The sequence below is a fragment of the Saccostrea echinata genome, unplaced genomic scaffold, assembly GCF_033153115.1.
Source record: "Saccostrea echinata isolate AGI-Se365-2 ecotype Australia unplaced genomic scaffold, CSIRO_AGI_Sech_v1 ptg000014l, whole genome shotgun sequence".
NCBI lineage: Eukaryota > Metazoa > Mollusca > Bivalvia > Ostreida > Ostreidae > Saccostrea > Saccostrea echinata.
The window spans coordinates 20,652,656-20,666,563 of record NW_026889763.1 but is presented as its reverse complement, the minus strand read 5'-3'; the positions used below and the strand labels follow the sequence as shown (position 1 = coordinate 20,666,563).

At 34.7% G+C, this 13,908-nt stretch overlaps 1 protein-coding gene across 1 annotated transcript in view; it reads right to left on the bottom strand.

Annotated features, from left to right (window-relative positions):
* LOC133186587 (fibrillin-1-like) overlaps positions 1 to 13,908 on the bottom strand; it is a 50,580-nt gene that overhangs the window by 15,194 nt on the left and 21,478 nt on the right. Inside the window, exons 26-29 of the mRNA XM_061321815.1 lie at positions 11,195 to 11,317; positions 1,764 to 1,892; positions 1,481 to 1,603; positions 1,122 to 1,244 (exon numbers count right to left, since the gene is read on the bottom strand). Of these exons, the coding sequence (XP_061177799.1) occupies positions 1,122 to 1,244; positions 1,481 to 1,603; positions 1,764 to 1,892; positions 11,195 to 11,317 (498 nt within the window). The remainder of the gene's footprint in view (positions 1 to 1,121; positions 1,245 to 1,480; positions 1,604 to 1,763; positions 1,893 to 11,194; positions 11,318 to 13,908) is intronic.

Genomic DNA, 13,908 nt, shown 5'->3' with positions numbered 1-13,908 from the left:
GATTAAGTCTTTCAACAATCCGTCGGAATACTAATTGCGCCCTGTTATAAGATTGATTGATTGATTGATTGATTGTATGTTGTTTTAAGTTCCAAAATTTTTCACTCATATTGAGACGTCACCATATACCGGTGAAGGGCTTCAAATTTAGACCTTTACTCGGCACTCAGGGCCATTAAGCATTGAGGGTTCTTTATCGTGTCAACGTCTGCCGTGACACGGGGCCTCGGATTTTAAGGTCTCATCCGAAGGACCAGCACTTTCACTTCAAAGTGCCGACCGCTTGGCAAAGGAACAGTTACTACCTATTTTCTATCGACTTAGGTCAGTCGCGGCTGTGATTCGAACCACGACCTTCCGATCATGGAGCGAGCACTCTACCGACTGAGCCACCGTGACGGCCCCTGTTAAAAGAAGAACTATTTCTGTATTCATATGAAGCGGAATTTTAAAAAATCTCTTACATGAAAAGAATTCTCTTACTGTTTCCCTAGATTTAACATGTGGTAGGGCGATTGCTTTGTGACAAGGAGGTCCGGTTTCGATTCTTTTTGCCCCACCGCATCAAGTCTAGTATTTAACCATAGATATTGACGGCTCTTCCTTCAAGTTCACGGCAGTCATGGGTCTTTCGATTGATTGATTGATTGTATGTTGTTTTACGTCCCATTCGAGAATTTTTCACTCATATAGAGACGTCACCATATACCGGTGAAGGGCTTCAAATTTTGACCTTTACTCGGCACTCAGGGCCATTGAGCAGTGAGGAATATTTATCGCGTCAACGTCTGCCGTGACATGGGGCCTCGGTTTTTAAGGTCTCATCCGAAGGACCCGCAACTTTCACTTCAAAGTGCCGAGCCCATGGCGAAGGAACAGTTGTTACCCATTTTTTTTTATCTACTTATGTCAGTCGCTGCCGAAATTCGAACTCACGACCTCCCGATCACGATGCGAGCGCTCTGCCGACTGAACTACCGTGGACGGTTGGGTCTTTCGAATGAGACCTATAAAATTAGGTCCCGTGACACGGTAGGAATTGGCACGATACAAAATCTTACTACTCAGTAGCACTGAATGCCGAATGAACATGTTTTAAAAGACATAGGTATTGTTTTTACCTTTACAGTTATATCCATCTCCTTTAAACCCTTTCCTGCAAGCACATGTGTAGTAACCTGGGGCGTTAGTACAGGTAGCCCGAGAGTCACATTTATCCAGTCCTCGTTTGCATTCGTCTATATCTGTTAAAAAAGAAATCAAAAATCGTATACGTCCACTATGGGCAAATACGTCACCATTATATGAAAAATGAAAAAACGAAAAGTAATCATGCTCAAAAGTCCATTTAAACAATACAAAGCAAGAGCAGAGCAAACACGGATCTCTAAATACACCAGAGATTTATTTCAAATTTACTCAGATCATGCAAAATACGTTCAAGTACCCAAAACAATATAAAAAGATGGCTATAATATACCTTTGCAAACTGTTCCTGATCGCTCATAGCCAGCTTTGCATGTGCAGATAAAGGAACCGTTTGTGTTTGAACAATACGCTAAACCATTACAATTATCCGTACCCAGAGCACACTCGTTAATATCTATAAAATGTAGTTTCAATTGTAGAAAATGAAATTGCGTAAACGAAACATCAATATTATTTGATATATTCTTTGACATATAAATATTGATTGTTAAAGATATTGTATAAACAAATGTTAACAACATCTTTGTTGACATCTAAACATGTAATTTACTCACCAACACAACTGTATTTGTTTACATTAAACTCATAACCTTTGGGACAGGTACATCTGAAGGATCCTGGGGTATTCACACACAGAGCTAACCCCACACAGTTGTGTAAGCCTTGAATGCATTCATTAACGTCTGCAAAGTAAAAAAAAAAAATAAGCGATTCTCTTTTTATGATATCAATTGGTTTAGCTTGAATAAAGTTTCATGGCTTTTTTTTGCATTATTTTTTTGCTGCTTGCTGACCTTTTACAGTATTTTTTGAAATCAATATTACAGTGAAACCTGTCTAATCCGGCATGCACTGGGAGATGAATTTTGTGTCGGAATAGACAGGGTGTCAGATTGCACAGTGTAAAAAACATGGAAAATAGTAAAATGGGAACGAAATTTAACGCTGGAATTCACAGTGTGACGGATTGCACAGGTGTCGGATTAGACAGTTTTCAATGTATATATATATATGTATATATATAAAACCTGTCTGCAAATACAATTTTTCATTTATATTAGTTGAATGTTAATTAACATTTCTTATGCAAATTGTTAGGTGAATTGTCTTGGGATTTTTTCGATTGCCCACTCATAATAAAGAGCACAGGGCGGTTGTGACCGGTAGACAGGGGATGCTAACTCCTCAACTGCGCCTGATCTCACCTGTGATGTTTATAGAGGTCCATGTTTGCTCTGCTTTCGATTTGTATTGTTTTAATTGACTTTGAGCTTGAAGACTGTTAACTATCATCTCCATTTTTCATTAGTATAACCCAACTTAAACGCTTTATAAATGAATGAGGTTACGTTCTACGTTTTGATATTTTATATAAAATAACATCCAAATTCTAAAGAATTCCACTTTGAGTTCTTACTCCAAAATACGTCAAGTTTTTCTCAGTTGAGAACGTACTCTAAAAGATGTATAACCTCAAGCATGAGAACTGTATTCAGTGGAGTACATACTCTGTGTATGGAGTAGGAGTTTGAGCATGAGTATGGTAAAAGTGTTATAGCCTCGGGGTCTGTTCTCCAAAGACTACATAAATTTTGTCAATTAGGAACTCCAAAAATTCCTTTTAATATCAGTTGCAAAGTACCTATCTATAGAATCAGAATGATTCATAGCAAATTAATTGTACATGTGATGATGGCTTATCACAAGATATGAAAATTCCCAGTGCATTTTTAAGAAGGAAGAAGGACAAACCGTTGTCTATGATATGAAAAAGCCTATTATTAATTAAGCGTGAGAAATAATACACATACACATAAAGTGTAGAAAAAAGTGATTACATAGAATGCAGTAATAAAAACGAATCGTAAACAGGGTAGAAACATAAATCTCTGGAAACACCAGAGGTGGGTCAGGTGCCTAGGAGGAGTAAGCTTCCTCTATCGATTGTACACATCCGCTGTGAGACCTATGCTTTAATAAGGTAGACACGTATTTCATAGTCAAATTTAGTATAAAAGCAACGACCTTACAAATGGTTCTAAACATCTACGATTTTAAGCCAACCTTATTCATTTTAGTGTTAATAAATGTTAGTAAATTTTGAACAAAAATATTAATTTAAAGTTGATTTTATTAAAGCTTTCTTAAGAGTTTTTTTTTTGAGAATATAACTTTGACGTACACTAACTATTATTAATCAATATGACAAATTGAAGGCCATGTCAAGAGTTTTGTTTTGTGTAGAAGATATTGAATAAATTCTGCTTCTAATAAGTGTTTAAGTTAAGCGCCAGAATACCCCCTTTTCCCAAAAATTAAGATTAATCTAAAAATTACACAGTTTAGGACATTAGATTTCCTGCATGATAGCAAAACAAGTCGAATGGTTTCTGGTGAGATGAGAATCATATAGTTGGTCTTATGTGGAATCAAAACAATGCTTGATATCATGGACAGCACAGGTCATAAGGGCTTTTCCCGTTTTGCACACATTTGAATTTCAGGTATTGAAAAAATGTGTGCAAAACGGGAATTTGTCCAGGTAAGATAATTACTTAATTGCTATAGTCTATATCATAGCTGTGAATTTGGAGAAAAAGATTCTACGGAAAGAATAGGAAGAAAAAATGTTAATTTTGCATTTGATATTTTGACCTAATTCTTGAAAAATCATTTTAAAACATAAAAAAATAACAAAAAACTATAGTTATATTCACATGATACTAACTAGACAGGTTAATTTAAGATTGAATTCATTTACTTACTCATTTTATCTTTATGAAATAAATAAACATGGTGAAAATGCGATATGGATATTTGTCTAAACTTCCAACTTCATCTTCGGTTGGATACGTCAAATTCTCATAATCTATTCCCTTAAATATTTATTATAATGCATTGGTAAAATACAGGTAATTAGTTAAATCCCAGACGAAGATCAGACTATAATTGCTATCAAAACATATTTCACACCTATTGTTCTATACCTAATTATCAAATGTGTGCAAAAGCGGGAACACATCGTCATAAGATGCATTCGAGTATAAAAAGAGATATAACAATATTTATACTCGCAAGTAGAAATGTTAATTAATTCTTCAAAATGATATAGCATATGGGACTTAGAGCTTATCGATGATATATCCTGTCGTCTCCTTCAAAATGAGTGGGAATTGTAACTCGACATACACAGCAAAATCAGTTACTGCTGTATATACGTGGAAGCACCTTTCTTTGATTTCTTCGAGTTATATCACATCATCAGAAATATGTTGAGTTTTTGACGCAAATCACTCAAGATAAGCAGACTGAAGATATAAAAATAGATGACTAAAAATAGGATAGTTTTTCTACCTTATGTAAAATGTAAATTTAAGAAACAGTGATAAATTCCATAGATCCAGTAAAGAAACCGTATCGTGAACAACACAGAACCTGGACCCCTTGAAACAACTGAAGTTGGATTAAGTGATTAGGAGGAGAAAACATCACCATGTCGACCGGCGACATCCACCGTGAGCATATGTATTGACGAGGAAGACGTATTAATCTGTAGTTAAATTAAGTATGAAACAAGATAAGTATTCCAGAAAGCATTATATGTCATTTCTTTGGTTTCAATAATGTCACAGTATAATACAATCTATCAATTTGTCGGATGCTGATTGATATTTTTCATATTAATTGTTAGTTCATTATTTACACACTTACTCTTCTAACCGTTTCCAAATCATGACTACAACACACGGCGGGTGTGACCGATTGACAAGGTATGCTAACTCCTACATGGCACTTTATCCCACTTGTAATGTATTGATTGATTATTAGTTGTGTTAAACGCAGAGTCAAGAGTATTTCAGCCTTATTTCGGAGAGGTCCCTGTTGTTTTTTTTTTTTATTATATTATATTTTATTAATCAACCTGGATATATAACAGTTATACTTTTGTCTTTAAGTTGTTTAACTTTACATAAATTTTATTTAATTTATTGAATTACAGGAGGACAAATACGGTCAAAGTAATTTTCGACTTAATTAAAATAATTTAAAAAATCAAAAAAGTAAAAGACATTCAAATGTTATTTAAAAGTGAACAACCGTTTCTACCGGATTTTGTTTATCTACAGACAACACACTGGTACTTGCTTCGTATAAATGGCGACCCTACTTTCAGAAGTCCCTGATTACGAAACAAATGCCTGTGAGAAAAATGAGCATTCACATTTTACAATTACCAGACCACCAGCCAGCAATGGTAACTTACATCAGGACCCCACTACCTGCTTTCATGTCAAAATTCATATGAAAAACACTGGTCTAACGGTATATAATATGTCAGTCAAAATAAGACTGAAAAATATTTATATTTTCAAACAAGTTATAACGACGAAAGAATTTGCAAACTGCCGATTTAAACGAATGTTGTGAAATTATTTATTTGTCAGTAGCTATCTCAGCTAAAAAAAATTATCTTACATTGAACATTGGATTTGGCATTTTCCTCCAGAAATAGTTGTAATTTTATATATACAAATTGTTTGGTGTTTCAGAGATATACATTATACAAGGTATCGTATTGACAGTTAATCTGCTTTTCCTTGCATGAACAATTCACTTCATGTTTAATTGAAGGAGAAATATGATACATCTCGAATTTTTTGAAAGTACAAACAACGAAATTGCTAATTATAAAATGGACAATACATTAACACAAAAAGAATCCGAAATATAATCAGTTTTATTGGTTGTAAGTCTCACTACAGTTGTAGGAGGATTCGAACACGGGTCCTAAGCTAAAGAGAGGTGTTCTACACACAAAGTGATCCGGTTGCAGATGAACAAAGCTGAGAAAGAGAGAGAGACAGACTGATCGTATGATGTTTTACGTCCCATTCGAGAATTTTTCACTCATATAGAGACGTCACCATATACCAGTGAAGGGCTTCATATTTTGACCTTTACTCGGCACTCAGGGCCATTGAGCAGTAAGGGATCTTTATCGTGTCAACGTCGGCCGTGACATGGGGCCTCGGTTTTTAAGGTCTCATCCGAAGGACCCGCAACTTTCACTTCAAAGTGCCGAGCGCATGGCGAAGGAACACTTGCTACGTATTTTTTATCGACTTAGATAAGTCGCGGCCGAGATTCGAACTCACGACTACCTGATCACGGAGCGAGCGCTCTTCCTACTGACCTACCGTGAACGGTTAGAGAGAGAGAGAGAGAGAGAGAGAGAGAGAGATTTACCTATGTGAAAGTATTTCTAATTAAGGCCAAAGATAGCTGTATAGGTGGAACTGATTCCTCAATACACGTCAGATATCATATTACCTGTACATGTGTAACCGTCTCCATTGAATCCTTTCTTACACCTACACTTGAAGCTTCCAAATGTGTTTAAACACTCTGCATGTGTGCGATGACAGGCATGTAAACCCAATTTACATTCATTCATGTCTAAAAAAAAAAAAAAGAAGAAATATTTATTATTGTGTGCATACTCTACCTTCACAAAAGCTTTGTTATTGATATGATAGGAATGTTTGAGCATTATACCGTATAAATGGAATTTTTAGCGAGACGCAAATTTAGCGATTTATCCCCAAAATTGGTATATTTTTTAGAAGAGAAGTAATTTTAGCGATTTTATTAATAGTATGTCCAGAAACAAAGCTATAGCAAACGGTACAGAATAAACTGTTAGAAATATTCAATTTTAGCGATATTGAAACCCTCATTAAGGATACCAAAATGAAATCCTCTGCTTATAGGGTATATATCAGGTTGAAAGTTCATGGAGTAGTTAAAAGTGTTTGAATATTTATGCTTAAAAAATGTATGTATGAGCATTTAATCCTTTTGGGTTACCTAATGCCAAGGATAAGTACTAAAACATTCAACAGGTTGGGGGAAAACTCAATTCACCTATAATAGTGATATAGTGACTATTACATAGTAGTTATAGTCAATTATTGTTTATGTTTTACCCACCCTGACTTGCGCTTTAAAAACAAGCATGTTGTTTTAAGAAATCGAGGATAACTACGGCTGAAAAATATAGAGGCATCTTAGTAGAGTAGTAATATACCACAATTATAGCGAAATTTAAACTTCCCCCAAACCTGTTAAGTATCATTAATCCTGCATACTATAGAAAACATAAAAAATGCTTATTTTCTGTTATTTTCATAGATAGAGCTACTTGGTTTCTGAATTTGTATGCATTCTCATTTATTTTTTAAAGCTACCGTAACAAAATCTTCCTCGTCCATAAAACCCTGCTCTGCAAACACAACCAAGCTGGACATCTCTAGTCGTTACGCAATCGGCATACCTTCCACAACCAAGAGGACATCCCTTCATATCTATGATTGCATATCCATAAACAGTTATAAGAACATATTATCAGCCAATCAGTACATTCACAACAATTCTATACTTTTAATGACTGCAGTGTCAGTGGATTTAAATTTCCATACCGTCAAAGCCTAAGATAATAATATGAATTATTTTTCTGATGGAGAATGAGTGTTTCTCCCCAAGAAATATGTATTATTTTTTAAGTATCAACCACAAGAAGAAACCGTTTATATCTTCAGCGTTCTACAAATAATTATTGTGTACTTTTCTGGACGAGAAAAAAAATTTCAAAGAATATGTTGGAGATCAAATTTCAATTAAAAGAATTCATGTGGTAGAGCGTTTGCTTTGTGTCCTAGAGGCCCGGGTTCGATTCTCGTTTGCCCCGCCAAATCAAACGTAGGATGTAACCATATATATTGACGACACGGGACCTCGGTTTGAACAGTCTCATCCGAAGGACCGGTCTCCACGCCTTGCAGTGGATTTGAACCCGCTACGTAAGGATCAGCTCCTTACTCTGCGACTCTAGAGCGCTCTATAGCTAACTACTGCACCACGCCGGCAACATGTACTCTTTCATTGTTACAATCATATATGTATGTCCAAATGGTGAGTTTTGTGATGGTCAAGTACAATAAATATAGAATGACATGTATGTCATGCACTCAAGTTCAAAAGTCCATTAACCAATACAAATTTTGGAGCAGAGCAAACACGGACTTCTAAAACATCAGAGGTGGAATCAGGTGCCATGGAGGAGTGAGCATCCCCTGCCGATAGGTCTGCTAATAACGGGGTGCAATCGGTACCCATGGGAATTCCTATAGATTGTTGGAAGACTTGGTCTCCAAAAACCACATAGATGTTGTCAATCAGAAACTCAAGCATTTTTTTAATGTCAACTTCAGAGTACTTGTGTGTACAATCAGAATGTTTTTTTAACAAAATAATTATGCAAATGACCAATAACAAGGTAAGTGAATTTTCGAGTTCCATTTTTATTGAAAAAAGCAGCTGTATCCCCAATTAAAGCTCTCTGTCACACTCGCCCTGTGCTCCTTGTCATAATCGGGAAATAACGGAAAATCCGTCGACAATTCAGTGTGTAAGTAATGGCCTAACAATTAATATGGAAAACGTCAGTCAACATTTGACTCAGTGATAAATTGTATTTGCTGACAAGGTCATTGTATCGACCACAGAACTTACGAAATGATGACTTTTAAACGAGACTGCTGATATTCTTGTTTCATCAACTTGTTTGTCAATAATTTACTTCGTTTTAGAAATTGTACATACGTAGAGCATGCTCTTGCGTATCGAATAAACTGATAGATATAAATCCCGTTTGCAGTTGATGAAGGTATATTGCTGCATAAGTAAGGGAAGTTGACGATTGAAAAGTTAAAGTTATCACGTTTATCATAAAGCTTGGTTGTTAGATTACCATTAACGTCTTTTTCAAGTAAAATATCCAAATATGAAACAGATGTGTCAGACTCTGTAGTATCTTTTATCTCAAGCTCACGGGGATATATCGTATCGACATAAGAATGGAAATAACCATTGTTGATTGACAACTCGTCGTCTATATATCTAAATGTCGAGATGAAGGCCACAGCAAGTGTTTTCTTCTTTTCACGTATACGATTTTGGACAAAGTCTGCTTCATATGAATACAAAAAAAGGTCTGCTAATAACGGGGCGCAATTGGTACCCATGGGAATTCCAATAGATTGTTGGAAGACCTGATCTCCAAAAACCACATAGATATTGTCAATGAGAAACTCAGGCATCTTTTTATAGCAGATACTCAATATCCATGCTCTGTAAAGTTTTCTTGTAATTAAAAAGTTTGGAAGCAATAGTCGATGTATATTTGTAGGAAATACAAGGTGTAGTCTTCAACCTGAAATATGGTGGAATACAAGACTGGACCCCTTCGTAATTAAGAATATTATTTATAATAACCGCGTCAATTCCTTTGTTGGCATATTAAAGTTTTTGGCGGTTTAAAAATCTGATGATTTGCTATATCCATAACCACAGATCCAAGTCTGTATTCTGCTTTCGAGGAATCAAAAAAATGGACTTTCCTTGACCTTTTCAAGTAGACTATTTAAAAGTTTCAAAAGGACAGAGTAAAGTTTGGTACGAATGTGATGAAGACCTAACCGTTGATTTATATAAGGCGGTAATGAATCAAAATGGGACATCGTTTATTAATTTTTATTGTAAGACCGATGCCCATGACTACACTTACGTCTCTGTGTATTGTTAAAAAGTCCTATCACATTTACACTGTTACACTGTGGACTGGAAAGATTCCCAACACTATCAACATTGTAATTGAATAATTAATTCGTTTTCAAGATTTCACCAGGATAGAAGCACTTTTCATATAACTAAAAAACATTTATAAAGTTTATATGTGAAAGCTTACTATGATTCTTTGAGCGTATGCCCTAGCACTAGAACGATTAACAGGACCCTTACATTACCTCCAATATTCCTGCAGGCAAGTATACGATAGTAGAAAATGCACGGAAAATATATGAGTTAAATTATAAAAAAGATATTGCATCCAAGTTAATGGCGTCTTAAATAACTTCATATGATACATGTAGTTTATTTAATTATAAAATACATTTTTCGCTGTGAAAATATTACTTAATCTACCTCTCACTGCATACAAACTACCTCATGTTTTACGAACGTCACATCGACAGGCTCATGGCGACTTGTTTATATCATACTATATATGGGATTTAAATAAAACAGCATAATATAATAAGTTTTAATGTAGTTTAATTCTCTTGTATAGTTTAAAATCGCAAATCACTCCATCTTATGGTATTTCAAAGAATTTACAGATTTTTGTGACGTCATAGTTAATTTTTCCCGTGTAAAGTAGGTCCCGACCCCTTTTTGTAGCTGTAGGTAGCAACAAAATTGTGATGGCTTCCACATTTCTGTGATAATTGTGATGAATTCAAATTTCCCTCCCATCGACTTCCCTTCTATGTAGCATTATACCCTCAGTACCTGGATATACACAAAAGCATGTTCTTTGTACGATCAATTTCTAAAACGCAGCAAGCTTTCCATAAACACATTGAGGAAACAAGGATATCAAACGTCTCGTTTAGAGGTAACACTTCTAAAACGAGGCAGTCTATTGACTACTTAGTTGATGAGTCAAGATTACCAAAAGTCCGTTTAAAGTCATCGATTCGCAAAATTTAATGGTTGATACAATGACCTTGTCAGAAAATACAGTCTATCATTAAGCCAAATGCTGACAGAGACTTTTTTCACACAAATTGTCCGGCCATTATTCACAAATTGAATTATCTATAGATTTTTTTTCCTTTTTCCCGATCATGACAAGGAAAACACCGCAGGTTTCACCCATGGACGGAGTATTATTACTCCTCCATGGCATATGATCCCACCTCTGATGTTCGTAGAGGTCCTTGTTTTCTCTGCTCCCAGTTTCCATTAATTTCATGTTCCTTTGAGCTTGATTACTCTTTGTTTTCTTCAAATTTTATCTAAGAAATTGTCCCCTAAGAGATTTACGTTAGAATCATGTTTTAAAAGACATAGCTACTGTTTTTACCTTTGCAGTTATATCCATCTCCTTTGAACCCTTTCAAGCAAGCACATGAATAGTAACCTGGGGCGTTAGTACAGGTAGCCCGAGAGTCACATTTATCCAGTCCTCGTTTGCATTCGTCTATGTCTGTTAAAAAAGAAATCAAAAATGTATACGAATAGTATGGACAAATACGTCTACATTATATGAAATATGAAGATAGCGAAAAATAATTTAATTTTGGTTGTAAAGCGTCATTTGATTGGATAAAAAATTAGAATATAGCATATAACCTGGGTTGCCTACGTCACAATGACTTACGTCAAAAAACGTATCAATCCACTTGACGTTACATTTAAAATACATACAATTTAAAGGCATTTTTGAAAGAGAAATTGTTTTATTTTTTACACTTAATGATTGGAAATTAAATTATAAGGAATGACTTTAATAGCTACCCAAGTTATACTGGAATAACCTGGGTTGGAACAGTTATATCTTCGCGGTTTATAAAGCGTAAACTGCCCCAACTCAGGTTATACCAGTATAACTTGGGTAGCTTTTAAAGTCATTCCTTGAGTAATCATGATCAAAAGTCCATTTAAACAATACAAACCAGGAGCAGATCGAACATTGACCTCTAGAAAAGGATTTTAGACTCACTCATTTCATACAAAATACGTTCAAGTATCCAAAACAATATAAAAAGAAAGAAAAATGGCTATAATATACCTTTGCAAACTGTTCCTGATCGCTCATAGCCAGCTTTGCATGTGCAGATAAAGGAACCGTTTGTGTTTGAACAATACGCTAAACCATTACAATTATCCGTACCCAGAGCACACTCGTTAATATCTATAAAATGTAGTTTCAAGAGTAGAAAATGAAATTTTGTAAACGAAACATCAGTATTATTTGATATATTCTTAAACATATGAAATGATGAAAAATATGATTGTTAAAGATGTTGTATAAACAAATGTTAATAACATCTTTGTTGACATCTATACAACTAATTCACTCACCAACACAACTGAATTTATTTACAGCCAACGCATAACCTTTGGGACAGGTACATCTGAAGGATCCTGGGGTATTCACACACATAGCTAACCCTACACAGTTGTGTAAGCCTTGAATGCATTCATTGACGTCTGCAAAGTGAAAAGTATGTGATTCTCTATTTAATGATATCAATTGCTTTGGCTTCATTAAAGTTTCATAGCTTTCTGTGCATATTTTTGTCTGCTGACCTTTAACAGTTTCGTTTGAAATCAATATATATATATATATATATATATATATATATATATATATTACAAATTATTGAGAAGTTTTTGTGGTATATTTATCAAAAATGTTTTATTAATAACATACAATATAATTAATACTACTATTTTATTTAACAACAATACTTCCTACTTTCCAAAGATAAAGGCAGATTCCCATTTATTTAATTTACTTCCTGTTGTCTGCTGATGTTCAAAATTATTGCTGTTGAAATGAAATATATGTAGATAACGAACAGTATTCAAGCTCAAAAGTCCATTAAAAATTACAAAATAGGAGCAGAACAAACAAGGACCTCCAAAACATCAGAGGTGGGATCAGGTGCCATGGAGGAGTGAGAATCCCCTGCCGACCGGTCACACCCGCCCTGTGCTCCATGTCATGATCGAGAAATAACGGGAAAATCCGTCGACAATTCAGTGTGTAAATAATGGCCTAACAATTAATATGAAAAACGTCAGTCAGCATTTGACTCAATGATAAATTGTATTTGCTGACAAGGTCATTGTATCGACCATAGAACTTACGAAAAGATGACTTTAAACGAGACTGCTGATATTCTTCTTTCATCAACTTGTTTGTTAATAATTTACCTCCTTTTAGAAATTGTATACGTAGAGCATGCTCTTGCGTATCGAATTAACTGAGAGATATAAATCCCGTTTGCAGTTGATGAAGGTATATTGCTGCATAAGTAAGGGAAGTTGACGATTGAAAAGTTAAAGTCATCACGTTTATCATAAAGCTTGGTTGTTAGAATACCATTAACGTCTTTTTAAGTAAAATATCCAAATATGAAACAGATGTGTCAGACTCTGTAGTATCTTTTATCTCAAGCTCACGGGGATATATCGTATCGACATAAGAATGAAAATAGCCATTGTTAATTGTCAAAACGTCGTCTATATATCCAAATGTCGAGTTGAAGGCCACAGCAAGTGTTTTCTTCTTTTCATGTATACGATTTTGGACAAATTCTGCTTCATATGAATACAAAAAAGGTCTGCTAATAACGGGGAAATAAAAAGCCTATTTAAGCTATGTATAAAGAAGGGATTGTTAAGTCAGGTGATATTTCTGAAACATCGAGTATTTTCCCGTCTTCTTCCTATTGTGTGATATAAAATATAAAAAAAGAGGAATTTAGTTAAGGAAAAGAGTTTGTAGGTCCAGAAAACCAACATTCATAGATCAAAGAAGCCTTTATATTTGTTCAGTAAAAATGAGAGTAAGAGTAGAAAAAAGGGTTTCATTGCAACCCATACCAACTCATTCCCTTTGTCGATTTTTTTTCAAAAGCACACATTTTGAACTTTAGCAATGAATCGAAAGTACACAATGAAAACGGTAAGTTATAGATGAAAATTGCATATAAAATAAGAAAGTGACAGGTATTGTCATTTGACAAGAAACCGATTTCAAACTACATGTACAAAATATTCTATTTT